Source organism: Lactuca serriola, chromosome 1, assembly GCF_051521515.1.
Source record: "Lactuca serriola cultivar US96UC23 chromosome 1, Lser_US96UC23_V15, whole genome shotgun sequence".
Taxonomy (NCBI): Eukaryota; Viridiplantae; Streptophyta; class Magnoliopsida; order Asterales; family Asteraceae; genus Lactuca; species Lactuca serriola.
The window spans coordinates 228323539-228349990 of record NC_136408.1 but is presented as its reverse complement, the minus strand read 5'-3'; the positions used below and the strand labels follow the sequence as shown (position 1 = coordinate 228349990).

General features: G+C 35.9%; 2 protein-coding genes across 3 annotated transcripts in view; one reads left to right on the top strand and one right to left on the bottom strand.

The window, feature by feature from the left end:
• The first annotated feature begins 11175 nt into the window (after nucleotides 1-11175).
• LOC145049713 (secretory carrier-associated membrane protein 3-like) lies at nucleotides 11176-16745 on the top strand. Of its 2 annotated transcripts, none has more exons than XM_078998090.1 (13): nucleotides 11176-11447; nucleotides 12327-12392; nucleotides 12667-12768; nucleotides 14102-14164; nucleotides 14315-14348; nucleotides 14716-14838; nucleotides 15453-15515; nucleotides 15624-15717; nucleotides 15867-15912; nucleotides 15994-16061; nucleotides 16172-16220; nucleotides 16348-16413; nucleotides 16502-16745. In XM_078998090.1, exons 1-13 carry the CDS (start codon nucleotides 11388-11390, stop codon nucleotides 16586-16588), a joined length of 921 nt encoding a protein of 306 aa, XP_078854216.1. In that variant the 5' UTR covers nucleotides 11176-11387; the 3' UTR covers nucleotides 16589-16745. The 2 variants fall into 2 exon arrangements, with proteins under 2 accessions (XP_078854216.1, XP_078854213.1); XM_078998087.1 differs by having other exon boundaries at nucleotides 11178-11447; nucleotides 12667-12771.
• A 4525-nt stretch (nucleotides 16746-21270) lies between these two features.
• LOC145066441 (uncharacterized) overlaps nucleotides 21271-26452 on the bottom strand; it is a 20207-nt gene continuing 15025 nt past the window's right edge. The window contains exons 3-7 of the mRNA XM_079013694.1: nucleotides 24050-24247; nucleotides 23845-23968; nucleotides 22942-23688; nucleotides 22660-22872; nucleotides 21271-22403 (exon numbers count right to left, since the gene is read on the bottom strand). Of these exons, the coding sequence (XP_078869820.1) occupies nucleotides 21271-22403; nucleotides 22660-22872; nucleotides 22942-23688; nucleotides 23845-23968; nucleotides 24050-24247 (2415 nt within the window). The remainder of the gene's footprint in view (nucleotides 22404-22659; nucleotides 22873-22941; nucleotides 23689-23844; nucleotides 23969-24049; nucleotides 24248-26452) is intronic.

Below are 26452 nucleotides of genomic sequence, written 5' to 3'. Positions count from 1 at the left end.
AGAAGATAGGGTTAAAAAGGTAAGCATGTGTTTTATTTTGAAAAAGATATCATGGGGATGGACTAGAATGGTTAAATGGGCAAAGTTGGAGCATGGACACGTGACAACTCCCGTCACCCTCCCTTAATCCATGTATATATGCATCCTAAATCACTCAAAACCCTAACCCCAAGGGATATGCCTCCAGCCGCCACCCCTCCTACTCTCTCATCTCCGGTCATATGAGGTCGCCGCCACGCCATGGAATTGCCACCATCAAGACGAGCTTTCGGCAACAACGTGAGTCGCCGAGAGTCCGTCGAAGACTGAGAAGAAACCTTCAGTCGTTGTGCAAGCTGTTGTCGTGTCAGGCGAATGTCGCCATTGCGACGCCGGCTGCCGGAGGCGCTGGCTGTCGTTATTCCGTTGCTGTGCAAGTAATGGGCTGCCGAGAAACCTTCAGTCGATTCTTCTCTTTTTCCCTCTCGTTCCTTTTGTTGGGTTGACGCCATGTATGGCGAATATGGTCACCGGTGGGCCGTGAACCACCATTTCAGATTGCTCCAGTGATAGCAGCCTCCTAATCGGCTGTTTAGAGCTTGGTTCTTGGGTCATTTCATGTGGACCGCCACCACCATTGGGAATGGTGACTGTCGCCGTTGTGCCGCTGCTGTTGCTTTTCTAGTGCTCCTGTCGACACTATGAGCCACCAAGGGAGGGCGGCTGGATCTTTTGAGAAAAAAAAAATCGTGTAGGTGTGTATGTATGCGTGTTGGATGTTTTGTTTAGCCGGAAAGTCGAAAGTAGCCACTGCCACCACCGTGAAGTGGTGGCTGTCGCCTAGCGCAACCGCAGGCCGCCACGGTGTGGTTATGTGGGTGTGTGTTAGTTAGTTAGTGCGTGTGTTTATCCTTGAGTAAAGCCTTGTAAATTGTAACAAGAATGGTATAATGGAAAGAAAGTCATAACCACCACCGTGAGGTGGTGGCTGCCGCCACCGGCCGCCGTGTCGGGTGGCGGTGTGCCTTGTCTCGCTGTTTGATTCGTTTGGAGTGCTTAATAATATTCTAGTGGGCTTAATATGCCCAATAAAGCCCTAATTGATGCAAAGGTCCAACAAATTGATAAATGGGCTTGTAATTGGGTTGGCAAACACTAATGCCAATTAAACCTGAATTTTGAGAATTAATCGGGACGCACACTGGAATTATTTAATAACTTGGAATACTAAATAATAATTATTGGAAAAGATTAATCTAAGTAATATTGGACTTAATGGATTAAGTCCTTAATGGGTTAAGTAAGAAACACTTAACCCTAATCGTCATTTTATGTGAAACCCTAGTTTCACTTGGGCCTTGAGTTGGGCCTTTCGATTGGGCTTTGGTAATTCATTTATTATTGGGCCATCCAAGGTTAATTAAATGGACCATAGTAATTAGTTGGGCTTTAGGGTAAGGCCCATATGAAGGATTGGGCCCAATTTGGAAAATTGGGCCATAGATGGACTATAGTTTGGGCCTAGATGGTTGTATGATATTGGGCCCTTAGAATGAGACATGTTGGACTGGACTGAACAAGTGGGCCTTAAGGGAAGTCCATGTCGAGGTTTGGGCCCAATTTGGAAAGTTGGGCCATGTGTTGGGCTTTGATCCCTAGTTGACTTCGGGCTTATGGATTGGACCTTGGGCTTGGGAAAGCCTAGTTAGGGGTAATGTAGCAATTATCCAAAGTATATATGTGTAGTTTTGTAGTGGAACCCAATTATTAATTAGGTGATGTTTTGATATTGACAGATCGGGAATCTGTCATCCAGCAGCTAGGGTTTAGTTTGTGGGACTTCAGCAGTGTGGGATTGTGTCTTCGGGGCATCAGCAATGTGAGGTGAGTCCTCTTCCAGTAGGAACGGGTCTAAGGCCATAATGCTGGCCCATTTAGATATTAGTAGTACCGGACTCTAGTCCGATGTCGGGAGGGGCCCGATGCAGTGGTTTAGTTTACATGTTATATGTTATATGTTATATTATATGTGGGTTAGCTTACATGTTAGATGTTAGAAGTTCCGGACTTCGGTCCGATGTAGTAGTTCAGTTTTCTTAATGTCTTCGTGATTCAAGCATGTCATTGTGTTATGTGTTCCGGACTTTGGTCCGATGCAGTATGCAGTATATGTGTTCATGTTATATGCTATGATTATGCTATGCTATGTTCAGTCAGTTTCCGAACTTCGGTCCGATGTAGAGGGCAAGGCCCTGGTTAGTTCCGGACATCGGTCCGATGCAGTTTCCGTACTTCGGTCTGATGCAGAGGGCAAGGCCCTGGTTAGTTCTGGACTTCAATCCGATGCAGAGGGCAAGGCCCTGGTTAGTTTCGGACTTCAGTCCGATGCAGTTTCCGGACCTCGGTCCGATGCAGAGGGCAAGGCCATGGTTAGTTCCGGACTCCGGTCCGATGCAGTGGGCGAGGCCCAGTATCTGCTTATGTGTTATTGTGTGGTATGTGGTAGTCAGTTTTGGTTTCAGGTACTCAGTTTTCAAAAGAGGAGCTCGGGAAGATTGTAGTGCACACACCATTTGTTTCAGCCTGGGATTTTTAAACTCTTATATGCTTGACAGTTGTTATAATGTTTTGAGATACATAGCTTATGATTTTTACATGAGGTTTATCGACTATGGTTTGTATTATTAAATTATACGAAATTTTCAGACTGTGTTTTTGGGACGTTACAATATGTGGGTTGCATGAACGTAAAGTTTGAACCTTTACGTGACTTTTGAGTGCTAGAAGGTTAGATATACTAGTTAGTAAAGCAGATATGACCTCAGAAGGTCGAATGAGCATAGTCATGGAGGAAACTCGCTGAGTCCATGGGAAGACTCGACGAGTCAAGTCGGGTTGCCCCGCGATTCGAATCCAGTGGAGACCCGTCGAGTGGAAGGTTCACTCGACGAGTCGAGTGAGGCCTTGGAGGAGTCAGAAGACATGCATGGACTCGCCGAGTTACTCTTGTGTACTCGACGAGTCTGGTCAGAGTTGACCGTTGACTTGAGTTGACTTATGTTGACCTTGGAGTTTAGTCAACATAAGTAATAGAGCCCATGGAGGGGTAAAATGGTCTTTTACCCACTTCCCAATTAGAGAGGGAAAGAGTAATCGTCGGTTGATTAGAGTTGAGATTTCGAGTGTTAATTAGAGATATTTGCCTTATGTGTTAGGCAGTGGCGAGTTCAAGATTCGAGTGTGAGGATGACTGCATTTTGCTTGTTAGGTGAGTCTTCTCACTATACTTTACCTTGAGTAGGTAACCAGAGTTATGTGACAGAGTATCTTGTATGCTATGTATGTTATGTGTTGTACTGCATTATTTCTATGTGATTTATGCTGTGCATGTTCCTGAGTTTACAGAGTTAGGACTGGAAGGTCCACAGAGTTAGGACCAGCAGGTCCATAGAGTTAGGACCAGAGGGTCCACAGAGTTAGGGCCAGAGGGCCCACAGAGTTATAGCCTCGAGTGGATAATATGTGTTATATGTGGTATTTTGGGGAACTCACTAAGCTTCATGCTTACCGTGTTATGTGTTATGTATTTCAGGTTTTCTCAGGATCACGGGACGGCACCGACTCGATTGTACACACCAGAGGAAGAGTTATGTTTTATAGGATCCTGGATTATTATTTATTTGATTTTGGAGTTATGTTTTGTAATTTAAACAAAATGAGATTTTTACGAAAAGTGTTTTAAGAATTAAGCGAATTTAAATGAAAATTTTAGTCTTGAAAAATCTCGGTGTTACAAGTTGGTATCAGAGCCTTGGTTTGAGGGATTCGGACGCACCTTCGGGTAAATCTGGACTCAAACTAAGGAATTGAGAAAAATTTTCATGGAAATGATTTCTCTAAAGCGAATAAGAGTTCAAAGAGAAAACGAGAAAGAGCAATGTGTACAATCAGCTAGAGCCCGAACGGTGATTTCCCAAAATACCCTTACTTTTGTTATGAGATATTTTTGATACATTTTATGAGATATTATGCATGCTAGAGACAGGCTAGGTATTTCATATCTTAGGACTAGAGTGGCCTGATTTGTGATGCCTTAGCCTAGGAGTTGCTGTTGTATGTTATGTGCTTTTGAGTATGAGATGAGTGAGAGTATTCAGTAGAAAGCATTTAGGGGATTCGAGTAGAGGAGTAATCTAGAAGAGGTATCTATATGAGCATATGCGGAGTCTACCGAGAGGGTAGCTAGAGGCCATGTGGGGCGAAGATGTTAGAGTTCGGTGATATCCTTCGAGTATGAGGAAAGCAAATGGATAATAACCTAGGGAGGTTTTACATGCTGAAGGAGATGCTTCGATGCCCGAATGCTGCTTACTTTGTGCTTGGTGGAACTCTCGACGATGGGAATCAGCTACTAAGTGAGTATGACGATATTCAGGAGGTAGATGGCTGAAATCATTAGGAGTTCTTCAGTAGCTGATGGCGGAGAAGTGTGAGAACCTAGGAAGAGCCTAGGGAGTAGCCTTAGTCAGATGAGTACGCTGGCAGAGTAGAGCATTTCGCTGAGGAGCGAGCACACGTGACGGGATTGGTGAACGAGAAGGTTGAGCTGCTACTTAGGAGCTCTGGGATGGCCCGTGTGGAAAGTATGGGTAGATGTGGCAGGTAGTATGGGCCCGTACTACCAAAAGCAGAGGACACATACTCGATACAGGGAGTATTCTGAAGGTTCTAAGTAGCAGATTGAGGAGTGATGTTATGGTTCGAGTACCATACATCGTAGTAGATTGAGGAGTGGTGTTATGGTTCAAGTACCATACATCGTAGCGGATTGAGGAGTGATGTTATGGTTCGAGTACCATACATCGTAGCAGATTAAGGAGTGGTGTTATGGTTCGAGTACCATACATCGTAACGGATTGAGGAGTGATGTTATGGTTCGAGTACCATACATCGTAGCAGATCGAGGAGTGGTGTTATGGTTCGAGTACCATACATCATAGCGGATTAAGGAGTGATGTTATGGTTCGAGTACCATACATCGTAGCAGATTGAGGAGTGATGTTATGGTTCGAGTACCATACATCGTAGCAGATTGAGGAGTGGTGTTATGGTTCGAGTACCATACATCGTAGCGGATTGAGGAGTGATGTTATGGTTCGAGTACCATACATCGTAGCAGATTGAGGAGTGATGTTATGGTTCGAGTACCATACATCGTAGCAAATTGAGGAGTGATGGTTCGGATACCATGCATCATAGCGGATTGAGAAGTGACGTCATGGGCTGAGTACCATGGTTCGTAGCAAATGATGCTCGTGGTTCTCCGGTTATCCGGTCATGATTGTTTAGGTGGAGATTGGACGCAATAGGGTTTTAGGCCTAAGGGCCATGATTGAGTCCGAAGAGGCATACCTTGAGAGGGAGGTCGAGAGCATTTCAAAGTATTTTTGGTAAGATGTCAGATGTAGTCGCAAGACTCAAGGATGAGTATAGATGGCGGTTATGGAGGATCGTGGCATGAGTTGAGCAATCAGCCGATGGTGGAGATGTCCTTTTCTGTGACCTGAGTAGTGTTATTTATGTTCCTGTGGGAAACAGGAAAGGTAATGAGATTTTCGGTTTCCAAGGATGGGGGTGAGCCCTATGGGGTGGCTTTGGTTACAATCCTTCATCAGAGTATTTGGGCAGTATGTCTGCCGAGAGGTAGTGTTAGAGCCTGAGCAGGTTTTCAGCGGAGACTGAGATGGTTAAGGACAAGGATACACCCTATCTGAGCATAGTAGGGCATGTATTAGCTGCAGCGGCAGACGATCAAGAAGAGGATATTGGGGCAGTGGCTCTTATTGTCTATGATGAGTATCGAGTGTGGTAACGAGGAATCCACTCTTATTACAACCCACGTGATGGAACGTTGGTTGAAGAGTTGAGGATGAGGAATATGTAGTTCGTTATTTTCAGACTGAGAGTCAGGGTTACGAATAGACAGTTGAGATGTCCGGTAATGGGATGGTACGAGATTCTAAATGACTAGAGGTAGTCATGACAAGAAGTTTCTGAGGATTTCATCGGAGATTCGGAGAATTTGGAATTACTTGACCTTCATCAGGGAGATCATCGAGCATTGCGTATCACCTTCCAAGAGTAGGTGTGATGTTATTGGTAAAAACAGTCTGTGGGTTAGATTGCTGGCGAACCAATTGGTGATGCATCAAACCCTAAGTGGGGGACAACCGAGTACTTTTGAGAAGATCTGAGAATTGTTCAAGAGCGATTAGAGAACTGGATAGAGAGGCCTGTGGTGCGAATTCCTGAGACCAGAGTTATTGGTGGTCAAGGAGAGGTGCACATCGAGATAGTGCATGTGGTACGTGTTTGAGAAAGGATGAGTGTCTCCACCGCAAGTGGTCGTTGGACGGAGACCTTGTGGAGATTAGAAATCCTTCAAGGTTAAAATGGTGAAATCGAGGTGGTTGGCTTGCGAGGTTAGACCGACGGTTGTGAATTTCTGGTTCAGAGTATGGGCTATTATATGCAATATGGGAAGGAAAGAAATTGATTGGGCGACCAACCTCAGGGTCGGTCAGTGTATTCTTGCATGTGTTTTGAGCAATAAAGGAGGGAGTTTCGGATGGTTGTCATCATGTTCCGAGTCATTATCGATTCTTCAGTGTTTCGATTGAGAGTTGGGATACTCCGAAGTTGCGCGTTGTGTGAAATGAAGGATAGTTATGATATCCTGAGGGAATGCATGGAGGTATCCATGTATTATGTCGTAAGTATGTGATTGGTGGTTGAAGTAGGACATTGCGATGTTCTGCGATGATGTTCTGGGGTGTCCGAGTATGATGTCCTGAATTCCGAATTATATTAGAGTCGTGTATTTGAGGCGGCAAGTGGTGAATTGAGTATCTATGGTTCCAGTGGGATCCCTTCGGGTATTGCCATCAAGAGGGATTATTTAAGAATATGGATCTCAGCAGGGGAAGGTATTTTGTTATGGCGGTCGCCGTCAGATTCTGTGATCATATTTGGGTCAAGTGTGTGTAGTTATCTATGATAGTCTGCGAAGCATGAGTTAGTGGACGTAGTGTGGTGTTGTAGTGAGAATGAGATTATGGGGTGATGAGAGAGGGTGTTGTGATGCTACGGGGAGTCGTAGTACTCACATGTCAGAGAGAGGGAGTTGTGATACTACGGGGAGCTGTAGTATTCACTAGTCAGAGGGTGTTGTGATGCTACGGGGAGCCGTAGCACTCACAAGTCGGAGAAAGGGAGTTGCGATACTACGGGGAGCCATAGTATTCACTAGTCAGAGGGTGTTGTGATGCTACGGGGAGCCGTAGTACTCACAAGTCAGAGAGAGGGAGTTGTGATACTACGGGGAGCCGTAGTATTCACTAGTCAGAGGGTGTTGTGATGCTACGGGGAGTCGTAGTACTCACAAGTCAGAGAGAGGGAGTTGTGATACTACGGGGAGCCGTAGTATTCACTAGTCAGATGGTGTTGCGATGCTACGGGGATCCGTAATACTCACTGGTCAGAGGCTGTTGTGATGCTATGAGGAGCCGTAGTATTCACTAGTCATCGAGAGGTCATCATGATGCTGCAGGGAGCAATAGTACTCACTAGACGATAAGAGAGGGTGATGACTAAGTGATCTCCAATCAGAGTATGATGCAGAAGAGTTTTAGGCTTGAGTAGCCCTAATGTTGAGTTTTTGGAGCCTAGTGGTTGTACCAGGGGCGAGACTGGGGTCTCCGTCTTTGTCGGAAATCGCTATATTTCGGATTGAGTGGTGGTTTGCGTGCAGGTTGCAAGTCATGAGTTATGAGGTGAGTGTTTCGTTGGGATGAGTAGTTCCAACTTTGGGGCAGACCAAACTCTCAAGTTGAGTTTGGCTCTGGTGATGCGTCAGGTAGGCGGGTTGAGCTTCAGATTTAGAGATGGATTCCGTGTTAAGATGGGGGTTATTGTTGTCACCAATATCTTAGACTTGAGCATGGTCAGTTCCAGAGAACGGGAAATACCATGGGGTACATGAGACGATTCCAGTTGAGAGTAAAGTATCCGTTTGGGGTAAAGAGGACTTTGTGACTTGTGTGTCACTGGTCCGAGATAGTTGATGATAGAAGGAACTCAGTGAGACATTTTGGATCATGTTATGGGTAACCATGGAGGTTCAACTATTGGGTTGAGGTTAGACCTCGTGTGATGTTAAAAGAGATATGGAATTTGGAGTTGAGGTTTATGAATGCGATGTTTGAGGATACTTTTGAGCGAGAATGGTTATGCTTTTGTGTCTAAGGGCAGAGTGTTGGGGATTCTTTGTTCGGATGGTTTCTGATAGCAGTCTAGTAGATGTGCCACGGTGGAGTGTGAGCCCTTTATTTCGTGGGGCGTGATTCGCATGATTTAGCATGATTGGCTTGGAGGAGAGATAGCCGGTTGTTGGATGTTGTCTTATGAGAATCAGAGAGACAGTGATGAAACTGGGTTGATATTCGAGGAGCAAATATCATGTTGATTGCTCAAGTAGGTGGTCTGGCGGCGGGTCAGGCCACTAGAGTTTCCGGTTATTGGGAAGGAGTATTATAGCGGCGAAAGAGTTGGTTTAAACTCTGGTTTTGGAGGTTCTATGTGGTTTCGGGTGTCCATAGAGAAAGACATCAGTGTGGTATGAAGATCATTTCGATAGTGCCTTTCAGGTTAATGATTTAATCTATGTGGGGGTTAAGGAATGATTTCGAGGGCGAAATCTAATTCAAGTGGGGGAGAATTGTAACATCCGGATTTTCAGGGTTATTATTGTGTAGGTTAATCTTTTGATTAAATGAGAGACTTGACGAGTTGAGGATCCAACTCGCCGAGTCGAGTCGGGTTTCTCACGCGGATTTAATGAGTGGACTCGGCGAGTCAGAGGAGGGACTCGCCGAGTAGGTGCTGGGCAGAGAAACCCTAATTTCTCGGGTTTGGGACCTATTTAAAGGTCCTTATGGCCTTCATTTGCGGCCATTACACCCTAAGAAACCCTAGAGAGTAGAGAGAAAGCTTGTGGTGCAAGAGGAGGGCCAATTCATCATATTTTGGTGTGTTTTTAGCAAAAGGAAGGATGGATTTCATGTTAGGCTGTCTCGTGGGACTCAAATCTTCCAACATTTCATTCAGAGCTGCTGTGAGAGGTAAGGATTCGTGTCCATCTTCGTTTGTGTGATAGATTTCATGAATCTAGGGCTTCTTCTCTTCTTTTGGTAAGAGATCTAGAGTATGTGATGTCCCCTTGTGTCTATATCTTCAGATATGGACCTTGAGAGGTCCAGAGAGTCCATATTCCCCAACTTTATGCAGTCCTTTATGAGTCTGGAGCTTTAGGTGATCATTTTAAGGGTTATTTCTCCTGTTATGGCTATATGTGGGTTGCATGAACGTAAAGTTTGAACCTTTACGTGACTTTTGAGTGCTAGAAGGTTAGATCTACTAGTTAGCAAAGCAGATCTGACCTCAGAAGGTCGAATGAGCATAATCATGGAGGAAACTCGCCGAGTCCATGGGAAGACTCGACGATTCGAGTCGGGTTGCCCCGCGATTCGAACCCAGTGGAGACCCGTCGAGTGGAAGGTTCACTCGACGAGTCGAGTGAGGCCTTGGAGGAGTCAGAAGACACGCATGGACTCGCCGAGTTACTCTTGTGTACTCGATAAGTCTGGTCAGAGTTGACCGTTGACTTGAGTTGACTTCTTTTGACCTTGGAGTTTAGTCAACATAAGTAATAGAGCCCATGGAGGGGTAAAATGGTCTTTTACCCACTTCCCAATTAGAGAGGGAAAGAGTAATCGTCGGTTGATTAGAGTTGAGATTTCGAGTGTTAATTAGAGATATTTGCCTTATGTGTTAGGCAGTGGCAAGTTCAAGATTCGAGTGTGAGGATGACTGCATTCTGCTTGCCAGGTGAGTCTTCTCACTATACTTTACCTTGAGTAGGTAACCAGAGTTATGTGACAGAGTATCTTGTATGCTATGTATGTTATGTGTTGTACTGCATTATTTCTATGTGATTTATGCTGTGCATGTTCCTGAGTTTACAGAGTTAGGACTGGAAGGTCCACAAAGTTAGGACCAGCAGGTCCATAGAGTTAGGACCAGAGGGTCCACAGAGTTAGGGCCAGAGGGCCCACAGAGTTATAGCCTCGAGTGGCTAATATGTGTTATATGTGGTATTTTGGGGAACTCACTAAGCTTCATGCTTACCGTGTTATGTGTTATGTGTTTAAGGTTTTCTAAGGATCACGGGACGACACCGGTTCGATTGTACACACTAGAGGAAGAGTTATGTTTTAGAGGATCCTGGATTATTATTTATTTGATTTTGGAGTTATGTTTTGTAATTTAAACAAAATGAGATTTTTACGAAAAGTGTTTTAAGAATTAAGCGAATTTAAATGAAAATTTTAGTCTTGAAAAATCTCGGTGTTACAATCATTTCATTAATATTTCACCAAGCAATTACTAATTTCATCTATAAATCAATAAAATCATAATCAACCAGAATAAAATTTTCAATTGCTATTATTTATCACCGCATTCGACATTCAAAAATTAATTGGAAGTTACTACAATAGTGAATTTGATTCCAATCGAAAATCCTTGAGTATATAATGCGTTTTCTAGATAAAAAATTTTGTTTGATTATTCAAAAAACCTACGAGTTATGGGGCGGGTTTGGATATCTGTTGATTTGGTGGATAACGGTATAAGTTTGATTATTCAAAATTCTACAGGTTACGGAGCGGGTTTAGATTAGATTTTGAAATTTGTTAAACGAGTTTGGATCAAGATCGATTCGCTCCAAAGCCGCCCAATTGCCAGATCTAGTTATCGTATACTCGTCAACACCAATATGGTTTAAATGTGTGTTTCATGTTACAAATAGCTTATATCGGTAAAAATATGAGATTTAATTACTATTTTGAGTGTAACATTAATATGTTGCCTTTTTCGATTTATTTTATTTCCATTTTATTTTTTAATTAAGTCATTTTATAAATAAATAAATAAAAATTACAAAAGTCCAAACAAATATATATATATATATATATATATATATATATATATATATATATATATATATATATATAAAATTTAAAAAAAAAAAGCATTAAGTTATTAAATTTGGTTTACCAAAAAAAAAATTAAAAGAAAAAAAAATGAAGAAAACAAAGAGAAGTTTCTTGGACCGAGAGACAACAATGTCGTCGTCTATTTCAAAGTTCACCCATTCACATTTTCGTACAAGTTCATAATCTTTTTTAAATTTACTCAAACCAAGTTTCAATCTTGAATCTAACCAACAATTCTTCGAATTACCTATTGCTTCATAATCCAATTTCTCTACAAATTGGGTGGTGATACTGATGGCCGGTCGTTTTGATCCTAATCCCTTTGACGAAGGAGATGAAGTGAATCCATTTGCTGTAAGTCGTAAATCTTATTCAAATCAACTTATTGCGTCTCATTCAACGCTTGATTCAATGTGGTTTCCTTGAGTTTTGTTAAGTTATTTTTGACTTCATACTGTTTATGCTTCAGGCTAGGGTTTGTTTCATTATTTCGTTTGCTTAATTTGTTTCGAGATTGAACTTAGGGTATATGATTGAACGAATTCTATTTATTTTATAGTTACTGTGTTGATTTATGTTTCTGGTTCTGATTTAGTTTCTGCAACTACTTGCTTCGTTTATAGATGTGTAAATTGCAATAAATAGCAACATACATTCATTAGAGTAGTTGCCAAAACTCTGTACTTAGTAAGTTTAATAAATAAAACTGTTAGTTTTCTATAAATATTTTGGAAAGTTGAGTTGCTCCATTGTTATGAAATTTTGTACCATAATTAGTGGACATTAATAAAGTGGCATAACAACTGTTATATAAAAGTTTGGTTTAGATAAAACACGTACCCATAAACCAATGCATGTAACCGAAACCCCCTAAATATGTGCCAATCTTGTATAAATAATACCCAAAATATACGTACAATGATGTTTTCAACTATTCAATAGGGTAAAACACATTACAAAATTTCATAAGAATGAAACAAAAAAATTAAAAAATTATAAAGCATGGTTACTATTTAATGTGATGAACCCTTTTCCAAGTAGAATGCCTTAATAAGAAGATAAGTAAAGTTACAATGCTATAAATGAAAGAAGTGAAATTAGGATGGTAATATGCTATAATAAATAAACAAATGAAAGTACGTTGCTATTTCTTGCAATTAGCTTTTTATAACAATTCTTGAAAGTTGAATTGTTATCATTGTTTTAGTAATAATGATTCTTATACGTATTCAGGGAGAACAAGCGGGAGGAAAAGAAGCCGGAAAGTCAAACTTTGGTGGAGGCCCATTTTACACGACTGTAAGGCCCAATTTTTAATTTTTTTTTTATTTTATTTTTTGCATTAAGCGGTGTATGGAATATTGGTGATTAAAAAATATTTGAGAAAATGAAGGAAATGGAAGGAATAAGTAAATGGTTAAAGTCTCCTTTTCTTGACTTTTTGTGTTAAGTCTTTTTTTCTTTATTAAGTCAATAAGAAACATCCGTATACAACGTATGAGATTAAGTTGTGTCCTTAATTATTAAATTTGAAATTGAAAAAGAAACTAAGTTTCTTGGTTGGGTTTTGCAGAGTGTTCCTTCAGCTACAAACTCTAGGCTTTCGCCTCTTCCCCATGAGCCTGTAGATTTTTATGATCGGACTGCATCGGTTGACATTCCACTTGATTCAACTGTAGTAAGCTCAACTTTAGATTTTATGAATTCATTTGTTACAAATGAAATGACATCTTGTACTGTGTTTGACATGACATAACAAGAAATGTTGTACAGTGTTTGACATGACATAACAGGACATGTTGTACTATGTTTGACATGACATAACAAGAAATGTTGTATAGTGTTTGACATGACATAACAGGACATGTTGTACTATGTTTGACATGACATAACAAGAAATGTTGTACAGTGTTTGACATGACATAGCAGGACATGTTGTACTATGTTTGACATGGCATAACAAGAAATGTTGTATAGTGTTTGACATGACATAACAGGACATGTTGTACTGTGTTTGACATGACATAACAAGAAATGTTGTACAGTGTTTGACATGACATAACAGGACATGTTGTACTATGTTTGACATGACATAACAGGACATGTTGTACTATGTTTGACATGACATAACAAGAAATGTTGTACAGTGTTTGACATGACATAACAGGATATGTTGTACTATGTTTGACATGACATAACAAGAAATGTTGTACAGTGTTTGACATGACATAACAGGACATGTTGTACTATGTTTGACATGACATAACAAGAAATGTTGTATAGTGTTTGACATGACATAACAGGACATGTTGTACTATGTTTGACATGACATAACAAGAAATGTTGTACAGTGTTTGACATGACATAGCAGGACATGTTGTACTATGTTTGACATGGCATAACAAGAAATGTTGTATAGTGTTTGACATGACATAACAGGACATGTTGTACTGTGTTTGACATGACATAACAAGAAATGTTGTACAGTGTTTGACATGACATAACAGGACATGTTGTACTATGTTTGACATGACATAACAGGACATGTTGTACTATGTTTGACATGACATAACAAGAAATGTTGTACAGTGTTTGACATGACATAACAGGATATGTTGTACTATGTTTGACATGACATAACAAGAAATGTTGTACAGTGTTTGACATGACATAACAGGACATGTTGTACTGTGTTTGACATGACATAACAAGAAATGTTGTACAGTGTTTGACATGACATAACAGGACATGTTGTACTGTGTTTGACATGACATAACATGACATGTTGTACTATGTTTGGTGTGCATTGGATTGCTACTAAATGTCAGTGGGACAAAAGTTTTTGTCCCAACCACAAAGTTGGAACAAGGTAGGACTCACCGTTTGTGAAAAAGATGTGAATGCCCTCCGTATCTTTATGATCGAAGAAAGCCCTAGAAAGTTTGTGTGTATGTAGTTGACTAATTGTTGGTCCTAACTCTTACCCTCTATGGAAATATGTGTTGAAGGATCTGAAGAAGAAAGAGAGAGAACTACAAAGTAGGGAAGCTGATTTGAGGAAGAGGGAAGAGGTACTTTTTAATTTCTGTACATTTGATTTAGGGCTAAATGCGTAATTATGCAAGCAGCGTTTCATATTTTGTTCTGTTTAATTATTCATTCCATAATTTTTTTTTTTTTTTTTTTTTTTTTTTTTTTTTTTTTTTTTTTTTTTTTTGTAGATAGTAAAACGCAAAGAAGAGGCAGCTGCTCGAGGTACTATATGCTTATTAATATTATATCTTTGTCTCATAAATGAAAAAGAGCAAAATACAAAAAAATAAAAATAAAATAATAAATGTCTACCTTCACCATTTTTTCGATTTAGTCAGTGAACTATTATTTTTGAGGAGTATTATAATGATAGTCCAGTAGCTAAGTTGATTAAAAAAATAATAATTAAAAGGCTAAATAGATAAAATGGTGAAATTATCAAGGTTGTGGTTTTTTGTATTTTGGGAATAATGTTTCTTTGTACACTGAAAGGTGTAAGTAATTATGCAACCTTTTCAACATATAGATCTTTAAATTAAAGGGTAGAATAGTCATTTGAGTAATATTGTCGTTCTCGCTTTTCTTTCAGCTGGTATTGTTCTTGAGGAGAAGAATTGGCCACCTTTTTTCCCAATTATTCATCATGATATAGCAAATGAGATACCAATTCATCTACAGAAATTACAATATGTTGCATTCACAACATACTTGGGTACGTATGTATTTATTTGCCTATACTTTTTGGAAAAATGATTTTTTTATTTTTTTTTAAATATTTCAGAGATGATGGTACACTTGAGGAAGTGCAAGAATAAATAAATAAATAAATAAATAAGGGGCATTTATTAAATCTTTTGCTCTGCATTAAAGCCAAAAAAAGAAACACACATATAATAAAATTAAAGTGACAATTTTTAAACATATAATAAAAACCGTAATATAAAATGTTCAATATTTGGGAAGATGATTGTACACTTGAGGAAATGGAAGAAATAAAAAAATAAGGGCAAATTTGTAAAACCGCGTTGGACTTACCTCATTTCTATGACTTTCTCTTTTTACATTAAGTCAAAAAGTACGCCTTCAGTCTTCTAAAGTTCTAATAACAAAATAACATATTCTTTTTTTATTATAACATACATAATACTTAATTTTTCTAATAATATTTTATGCTATGAAAACTTGCTAAATAAAAGTGACAATTTTTAAGCGTATAATAAAAATTTAAAATATCATATTCAACACTGGACTCATTTTCAAAATCTTGATGAAAACTTACTAAAATTTAAGTGACTAATAATGTTAAAATAATTCATCACCAAACAGGATTAGTTCTTTGCCTTCTTTGGAACATTGTGGCTACAACAACAGCATGGATTAAAGGAGAAGGTTCGTTTATATTAATTACTTATTTTATTTTATTTTTTAAAATCTCTTAACTAAAACATTTGTTTGAGATTTATTCTAATTCTAATTTTTATTTTCCTTTTACTACAGATCCAAAGATATGGTTTCTTGCTCTTATCTACTTCATATCAGGGGTCCCAGGCGCCTATGTGTTATGGTATCGCCCACTTTATCGTGCTTTTAGGTAAATTCTCTCTCTTAATTTTCTTTATCAAATAAGGGCAAATTCGTAAAAATTCACAACTCAATGTCAAAAAAAACATGCTTTTTTCTATTAACTCAAAGAAACAATCATTTACTATTTCTTAACAAACCGCACCTTCTCTTTTGCAGGAGCGAAAGTGCGTTCAAGTTCACTTGGTTTTTCCTATTTTACTTGGTAAGTCTCTTTAGTTTTTTCTTCAGGGGCATTATGGTCTTTTTACGTTTTTCATCAGCTTCTTCATGTTTCTTTCTCCAGATTCACATAGCTTTCGTCATATTTGCCGCTGTTGCTCCTCCAGTTGTGTTCAAAGGAAAATCTCTCACGTAATCTCCTTATCTTCCTATGTTAATATAACAATAATAATATTAACAATATTACTAATATACCCTTTTGTAATCTTCATTTATAATTTTTTTTTCTCTTTTGAAAACAGTGGTATCCTACCAGCTGTTGATCTTGTAGGCGACCATGCTTTGGTTGGGGTAAGTTTCTTGATGCAAGAAATAACAACATACTTTTAATTATTATTATTATTATTATTATTACTTTAAAAAAATTAAAGTAGGATGCTATTTTCAATTGAACTAATTACATCCATTTTTTGTTTAGATCTTCTACTTTGTTGGATTCGGTTTATTCTGTCTAGAATCTCTGCTCAGCATCTGGGTTATCCAGGTAAGATTTCTTATGGCTTTTCCCATTTTGCCCTTGCGGAAGAAAAAAAAAAGGTTTGAAACTTAAGGGTATATATGTCATTGTGCAGCAAGTATTCATGTATTTTCGAGGCAGTGGGCAGGCTGCTGAGTTAAGACGTGAAGCTGCTAGAACCGCTGTACGGGCAGCAATATGACCATATCGCCCCTATCATTTCAACAGTTTTTTTTTTTTTTTTTTTTTTTTGGATTATTGTCAAGATTTGTTGTTTGTTTTTTGAAAAAGTATAGAAAGATGGTGGTAGATTTGTATCTGTAAATCTTTTAGGTGTTTACAAGTGATGGTTTTGTTTATTGGCATTCTAATTCTGAGGATTACTTTTACAATCACTAAAATTTCTATTTCAGGTTATTGTTAATTAAATTGTTTCGTTTTTACAAATCACCATTGCTTTAAAAAAATAGAGTAAATTACACAAATGGTCCCTATGGTTTGGGGTAATTTGCACGTTTGATACTTAACTTTTTTTTTTTTTTTTTTTTTTTTTTTTTTTTTTTTTTTTTTTAACTCGGAAAGTCCCTACAGTTTGTTTTTGTTGTGCGTTTGGTCCCTATCTTACCTAAAAAAACTATTTTGCCATTGATTTTTTAATTTATTTAAATAAGGTGGGTAAGGTAAGGTAAGCTAAGGTGGAAGTGGGTTGGGGGTATGTTTATTTAAATAAATTAAAAAATCAATGATAAAATAGTCTTTTTAGATAAAATAGGGACCAAGAACGCAATAAAAACAAACAGTATGGATCTTCCGAGTTAAGAAAATAAATTATGGACCAAACGTGCAAATTATCCCAAACCATAGGGACCATTCATGTAATTTTTCCAAAAAAATATATACTATAAGGTAAGTAACTAGAATGTTTTGTTTCAGGGAACAAAATGTTGAAGTTGCTTACCTTTTGATAGTATTTTATTACAGATTTTTTTTATTTTTTATTTTATTTTTTTGTAATTTTTTTTATTTTGTAAAGACAAAACTGCAAAAATGGTCCCTGTGGTATGTATTTTTTTTGGGGTTTTAGTTCAAACCATGACTTTTTTGGATTGGTGGTCCTTTTGAGGTAGTTTGTATATGGAAAAGGTCCCTCCTCAAATTGAAAAGACTAAAATACCCTTAAATAATTTATTTTTTATTTTCTTTCTTTTTTTTATCTATTTTATAATTAATAAATAAATACAAGAAATAACTCTCTCTCTCTCTCTCTCTCTCTCTCTCTCTCTCTCTCTCTCTCTCTCTCTCTCTCCCTCCTAGTGTTCCAATTTGTCTCTCATTTGGAACGACCACCATCAACTGGAACCATCTCTCGTTCTTTATCCTAATCTAACAAACATACACACACTATAGACTAGAAGCCTCATTCTTTCTGATAGATTTGATGATGATTTGGAGGCTTGATTTTGAAGGGTACAAATCCAAGTTCATCCCTCTACCAGATCGGAATCACTATCTCCATCGAGACCAAGCATCCACCTTTAATGGAGCCTCCATCAGTGGTGGGTATGATGGTGCATAGAGTCGGAGATGTAGCCATGTGGAACAAATCAATTCTCCATCAGTGAGATGCGATTCCATCGATAATTAATCTGTTAATGGCACTAGGAAGAAGAATTGATCAAAGCATGTTGCAGATTCTTGATTTTTTGTGTGCTCATCGATGATGGAGGGTTGGGCCATCGCTTCTTCTTCCCTGGTGAAGGGAGAATACCATATCGGAATCCACAAAAATCAAACACATTTCAACCAATTTCAAACCCAAACTCACCTCTGTTCCTATTCTCCAGTTGCAAATCCAGACCTGTGTAAGGGCTTCTGTCAATGTTGTTCATCATCGATAATACACACAATTAGGGCTCCATCTTCACTCAAGAAGAAAGGGGAGAGGAACAACATAAATCGAAGCAGATCTCCATACACAATCGATGTTTTGAGATCTAAGTTCAATACACACAAGAAACTAAAAAAACTCACACTTGAAGGAGACAAAAATGTTGTAAACCCAGTTGAAGAAATATGAACTTGTGTGTGTTTTATCTATGATTTGCAGGTCTAGTTTAATATTGTGGTGGTAGACGATGGGAATGATGATGTAAATGGGGTATTGGTTTTCGATGAACTGTAACAAATATGAGTTTGTAGGTGGTGTGTTGATGGTGAAAAGATGACGGACCTGTGGGAAGAAGATGAAGGAGTAGCTGGGTTTTTTTTGGAGAGAGAGAGAGAGGTGGGTCCCATATATTTTTATTAATAAAACTTTAATTTAAATTAAAAAAAACATAAAAATTTATTAGAAGGGTATTTTAGTCTTTTCAGTTTATCGAAGGACCAAAATCACAAGCAAACTACCTTAAAAGGACCACCAATCCAAAAAAGTCATGGTTTGGACTAAAACCCCAAAAAAATGCATACCACAGGGACCATTTTTGCAATTTTGTCTTTTGTAAAAGAGAAACAGTTTGGTGCCATTTATGATATTAACCCTTCTATTAATATATTATGGTCCTATGTTTTTACTTTTATATTTTGGGTTTCTTCATCAACCATATTGCTAAAATTTTACAAAAAACATGTAATTTACTAAGAAAATAATACGAGTTGGAAAACATGTTTTAATTTTCAATAAAAACTATATACACATGATAATTATTTTAAAACAAAATTACCTGAATGATCCCTAAGGTTTACAAAAAGCCAAAGTTACAAACTAAATTACATCTTTGCAAGAAGATTTAAGCCCTCACTTGTTGATTTTGATGAATTGAACGTGTTTAACGGCTATCACATTGGATTTTTAGGTGTTAGATTGTTGTTCAATTTTAACGTGTTAGATTATAATTTAGAACTTGTTTCATCGTGACATCATATTGGTTTTAATTTTTAACTAGTAAGTTACTACCCATGCTTCACAAGGGGACTAAGCTTGCGTAACATCGTAAGTGTAAGAAGCAAACTTGTAAATATACAAAAGTCATGTGGCAAAAACATTAAACCAAAAAAGTGTAAGGACGAAACAGGGGAATCATGAAATATATTGCATGGGCATGGGACAACGTAATCTGCTAGGGGTGTCAATTTATAACACGATACGATAAAAATACACGAAACGAAACGAAATCGAGACGAAATCAAAATTCGAATTCGTGTTCGTGTCGTGTTTGTGTTAAGATTAAAAAACACGATGTCGTGTCGTGTCGTGTTCGTGTTCATAAATCGACACGAAATTGACACGATTAAGCATGTGGTTGTCGGGTTTTTCGTGTTTGTCGTTTTTATCGTATTATATATCTTTAAGTATGAATGAAATACACTAATAGTTATGTAATATTATCTTTGTCGTGTCGTGTCGTGTTTTAATTAGTTCGTTTTCGTGTTAATGAAAAAAAAAACACGACATCGTGTCGTGTCATGTTCGTATTATACAAAACCTTGTTGTGTCGTGTCGTGTCAGACAAAAACACGACACGACTGTCCGATTTGACAGCCCTATAATCTGCAAAGTTTCTATTAAGTTAGGACTATTTTTGTAATTCTTTTAAACATATGGACCATTTCTATAAAAAATACACAATGACATTTTTTGTAAACTAAGGTGTAATTTTTATAATTTATTTTCTACACAGAGACTAAACCTACCAACATACAAATATCTTAAACATAAGGACTATTTTTTGTAAAAATAGTTTCACAAGGACCTTTTTTCTATAAATTAAAAAATTACACGGACTAAATCTGTCAAAATCCAAAACCTTTGCAGTGGGAGATTGGTTGGTGCACGAAAGCTGGTCTGAAAGATCGAGAATAGTTTCATTTCCAAAAATGTACTAAAAATGTTTGTGGCAAAACTCCTAAAATGAAAACATGTATCATTATAAGAACTTTCTAATTAATACTATATACCATAGGTGATAACGGTTAAATGTTTGTTTATGTAATTACGTTGGATTTGACACGAATTATGCATATGCATTTCAACTTATCTACAGAAAGAAATATTCCATATTTTGTCAAAAAGAAAAAAAAAAAAAAGGAAAATAGTTGCATAATTCATATAAAAAAAACCTTTATATTTTATAAAAGGATAGAAAAAAGTATATGAAACATTTTGTATATAAATATTTAAACCTCAAACAAAACAAGGAACGTGCCCAGTGCCCTTATGACTTAAACAAAGGTAATTCTAACCGCACGAATTAAATTCCAAATGCACGAATTTTTGATTGACTTGATGTACATCACCGGAAGTTTTGACAGTTTTTAATATATTAAACTAAATCAATGTTTACTTTACAATTTTCATTAAATGCCCTTATATTTATAGTTGATTTTCATATCATACCTTATACTTTTTGAAACTTTAGCTTTTATATATATATATATATATATATATATATATATATATATATATATATATATATATATATATAGGTAAGAGTTATATGGAAAATGAATACAAGAAAGATAGTAGAGAGATTTGATTGTATTTTATTAAAACTATATTGTTTTTAATGGATCTATACCTAATATTAGGTACATAACAGCCACATATTCCTTAAGCCTTATAATTAATGAAATTAAAGGCATTTAATAATTAATGAAAGTTACTAATTTATGTTTATTTTTTATTTATTTTATTATTTAATGGTTTTAGTCTTGAACATCTCTCTCTCTCTCTCTCTCTCTCTCTATATATATATATATATATATATATATATATATATATATATATATATATTAGAAACATCAGAATCGCACATATATAACAATTTTGTTTTAATTTATACAGATCTTAATAATTATAAACAACAAAACATAAATTTGATTTTACTAATTATCAGATATTATAACTGTAGAATTGTTACAATTATTGTGTGTTGCAAATGGAGAAATGTAGGAATTCAGGCGAGCAGCATAAACAGTTTCCCATCCAGCAGACCGTGATGATCTGTTGTGACGCCAAAGTGGTAAAATAGTAGGCATTGGATATCCTCCATGTAAATCAACCTTCACATAATGATCACCTCTAACAAGAGCAATAACAACAACTCTATGAGTTGAGATGTCTTGGGGACCAAGCCATAGTGGAAAACATGTTGACGGACTATCTTTGCTTAGAAAAATAACTATTACATTATACTTGTTAGCAATGAGAAAGCTAGTGACCGGCATAATCAACCAATGATCTGTTGGTGCGAAATGTGATCCATTGAAATTCAATGAGTGGTGTATGGTGTTTAAATCGTAATAAAAAATCTGTGCGTACTCAGCTGGGTGTGCTAACAACTCATTCTGTAAATCTAAGCGGATTTGACGCCAATTATCTTCACTATAACCGAGACACGCAGCTATTGCACGAAATCCACAATTTCCATCTCCCCTCACGTTTTGTATGTTTGTGACATATGGATGAAATTCATACGAAATTTCATTCATAAGTGGATCTGAATTATACATTACTTGTTCTTGGTTGAAGTACGAGCTATGCATCGATTGTTCCTGATTAAAAGTTGAGTTGAACATTGGAGGTTCTCGGAACGAGTACGTACTGTGCCTATCCGGCTCCTGGTTTAGATCAAACAAATTAGACCGCATATAATCAGGCGTATAAGTAGAAATGCTACGTCGAGACGGATATTGAGTTGGTGGCGCTTGAGTCGGTTGATCTTGAGGTGGTGGATGTTGAGTTGGTGGGTCGTGGTTTAAATCGATATGGGTTTTCTTGAAAAGTTTCTTCTTTAAGGAGGGGCGCCCACGAGTATTTTTGTGAGTAGCAGGTTCAGAAACTGAAGTTGTTGACGGCGTGATTAAGTTTAGTAACTTCCTTGCTAAACTTAACTTAACAGGTCTTGATTGTTTTTCGTAATGAGCATTAAACATATTTACCTCAACTGCACAACCCAATTTATCATCTTCTAACGATTTGCATTCTAATAAATCAAGTTTCTTCCAAAACTTATCTACTGAATGAAGCGGTACACAATGACCTTTTTTTAACAAATATAGCTTGTTCATGCGCACATGGCAGCCCATAACTTGTACGTACTTGACATCCACAATTTTCATAAACAAATCCAAATTCTTTGGACCGCTCATATTCTTTGAAAATGATATCAAGTGCATAAATTGAAACGAAACGACACAATGGTTTTAGATGTGGTATTTCGTAGTACCGATGTACAATGAAAATTTTGTTATGCGCAAGACTCGCTTTTATACCTGTGTATTGTGACTCAACAACATCAACAATATGCTTCAATGATTTGGCGATATCTGATCTTGATGTTTCGACATATCTTTTTAACTTGGCATGTTGACTTTCAGCTCTATTAGTTGTGTGATTGCCAAAGTTAAGAAACTTATCGGTCCATGCAGACACAAACTTTTCTTTGTGTGGTGTCAACCATGTTTTGTTTAGATAAGAAAATGCATCTGAAATACATAAAAAATTTCAGTTGATGTAATGATTTATAACATATTATAGTGTATATTTAAAAATACCTGGATAATTGTTCGTAGTTTTTTCAACTTGTGCCAAATTCTTGTTGTATGCTTCCTTTGTTTCAGAGTTAACCAACCTCGTCCATGACGTATAAAGAACATCCCAACATGATTTGCATTTCTTCATGATATTGTTATTTATATGCCATCTGCAAAGTAATCCTTTAGCATCTGGAAATATAATAGTGTATGCGTTCATGAGAGCCATTTCTCTATCAGTCACAATAACACGCGGCAACATACATCCTTCCATTACCGATTTTAGACAGTCTAAAGCCCAAACATAGTTGGATTGTTTTTCTTCATGCATGTACACAAATGCAATGGAAAATGTCATATTTGTTGGAGTTACACCAACAATCTCCAATAGAGGCATCCCGTACTTGTTTGTTTTATATGTTGCATCCATTAAAAAGACATGTGGAAATGCACGCCATATTTTTAATGATCTTGGATGAGCAAAGAATAAATCTTCTAACTTATTTGTCAAAACATTTGCACGACTATAATAAACATATCCATTTTGATCTAGAAATTCCATAACACCTTGCATTTGAGTTTTACCTTCTCTCTCCCTACGTCGAAGTTTTTCGTCTGCATTGTAGATAGTTTTGAGAGTAGATACATTTTTCGGATTTAGGTTTTTTAGTGCAGATAATATATCTTTTGGTTTGACATTTTTTTTCAACAAATCTTCCACTATTCGACATTCATATTCAGTTAGTCGTCGTGGATAAGGATGACCTTCTAAATATAATGACGGCTCATGGTTATGAAATTCACATATCATTTTTATCTTCCAAGAATTATCTACTGACGAATATTTACCCTGTAGGCTAAATGGACAATTAATTTTTTTTGTCCCTGTTTTTTTTTTGGAGATTTGTGTACTTTTGTATGTACCTCCACGGTCACATTGAAATACAACATTAAAGTTACGTTTAGAATTTTTTATGACGATGACATAACCTAAAGTATTTGCCATATTTTGCACCCAATCCATCAATTCTTGACGAGAATTGAACACCTGACAATTATATTATTATCAGTAGCAGACAAATCCACTTGATGCTTACATTACAGTAACAACATACTAATGAATTTATACCTTATTTGTTTTGAAGGGTGACGTGTCATCAAAGAAATAACGACTTTCGTTCAAACTTTCATTTTCATATGTTTCATTTGTGTCCATTGGATGAATATCCGTTTCGAATGGTGATGTGTCGTCGAAAAAATAGTTACTTTCATTGAAGCTATTATTTTCATCTATTTCATTTGTCTCCATTGGATGAATATCATCTCTCTAAACATAACAAAGAGAAAAAAATATATAATAATAATAATAATAATAACAATAATAATAATAATAATAATAATAATAATAAGAAAGGTTAAGTACAAATACCTCATAATATGTGTCACCCATCCATTCTTTCCAACTTGTCATTTAATAAAATCTATATTTTTAACAAATATCATATATTTGCTTTTAAGGAAAGTTACTTTCAGCAAGTCGCTTTCAATGTACCATATAAGAAATACGAATCCTCTATATATAGAAAGAAATTGTAACCAAATTTTCATTTTTATCCCTTCTATTTTTGTTAATGTTTCATAGTTTATATTTCTTATTTAACAAATTAATTTTTTTCTATTAATATTTAATAATATTCATTATTACTTTTTTTATAAATGTATTCATGAGATCATTTTAATTAAACAACTTTTATGAATAATTAATATGTTTCTACTTGTTAGTTTTCAAAATTAATAAAGTTTTAAGGGTTTAAGATTTAAATTGATAAAATCTAGGGTCTTTTCTAAAACTACAATGTAAACCGAAGGTATAAAATTATAATATTATATTTTATCGATAAAATAATTCGGCACACATATTAATCGGCACACATATTTATCGATAAAATAATTCGGCACGCAATTCAATGCAACAAATACACGAAAAATTCGTGTATACAGGAGGACCCTGAGTTTTTAATATATTTTATCATTTTTCATTTAATGCCTCTTATTTTCTATTAAAGTAACAAAATCTACCTTCCACTTTCCACTTTCCACTTTATAGTTTTTATTTTACTGTTTTGTTTATTGATTTGTTTTATTAACTAAACTTATTATATATATATATATATATATATATATATATATATATACACTAAAACACATGGTTATTATTATTATTATTTTCAACATTATCTCTTTTTAATGATTGAGAATTTTAAAGTGTTCAACACCAACTAAAAAATGTTTTATATATATATATATATATATATATATATATATATATATATATATATATATTAAAATAAAAAATGATGATAAAGTATGATCATCCCCATCGAGGGTTTTATGATTAATAGGTTAAAAAGTGGTATTATAACATTGAATGGAATAAAAATGCATTATAGCTAGAATGTAATGAATGAGAAGTTCAATCCCTATTGAATCATGTATAACCAATAGTAAAAAATAATATATTTAAAATTAAAATTAATAATATAATAAAATATAATAATTAATTAGGAAAACGTTAGAGTTATAAAACATAAAAAAAAAAAAATTATTGACTAATATATATTAAATGGTTTATAAAAACAAAAGAAAAAAAGTTTTCTAATATGATATATTTATACGGTGATGGTTGATAGAAAACAAATAGGAAAGAGTTATAAATTAAAATAAAACTTTTTTTTAACCATATAACAAAAAATAATAAAGTTTAAAGTAAATACTATAAAACATTAAGGGTGTATTTTGAAAAATCTTTGCAAGTTGAGGGACAAATTAATTTTATCTTGTCAAATGTCATATCTGACCTTTATATACGAATCCTTCGTGCATATAGGAGTACCCAAATTTCCATCGTCAAAATCATTTATTCAAAATTGATGTGACGATGACATAACCTAAAGTATTTGCCACATTTTACACCCAATCCATCAATTCTTGAGGAGAATTGAACACCTGCCAATTATATTATTATCAGTAGCTAACAAATCCACTCGATGCTAACATTATTGTAACAATATACTAATGAATTTATACAATATCCGATTTGAATTGTGATGTGTCATCGAAAAAATAATTACTTTCATCTGCTTCATTTATGTCCATTGGATGGATATCCGTTTCGAACGGTGATGTGTCCAACCCTAAAGACTTAAGGTGCTTATATATGGTGCAACACCCTAAATTAGGGTTTCATTAGGTCACACGTAAGCTTCGTATGAGATTTCCTATTTTGATTTAACGGTTCTTTTGTCATTTTTAGGTTTTTCTAATACATATTAAATTATGATTAATTTTACTTAAATAATGGTTTTAGCAATGGGTTAAAAAAGTTATAAATTGATTGATGTTAATAATATGAATTTTAAAAATAATAAAATATATTATTAACGTTTTGATGAAAAATAAATTTATTGAAAATGGTTAGAATACATACCTTAACATTTTAATTGATATTATTTTGAATATATATTTTTAAGAT

Excerpts from the sequence above, each read along its gene's own strand:
- LOC145049713 (XM_078998087.1), top strand. The coding sequence starts at position 11,388 with ATGGCCGGTCGTTTTGATCCTAATCCCTTTGACGAAGGAGATGAAGTG. Across the intron at positions 11,448-12,326 it reads ATGAAGTGAATCCATTTGCT|GGAGAACAAGCGGGAGGAAA; the intron begins GTAAGTCGTAAA and ends ATACGTATTCAG. Across the intron at positions 16,414-16,501 it reads TCAGCATCTGGGTTATCCAG|CAAGTATTCATGTATTTTCG; the intron begins GTAAGATTTCTT and ends GTCATTGTGCAG.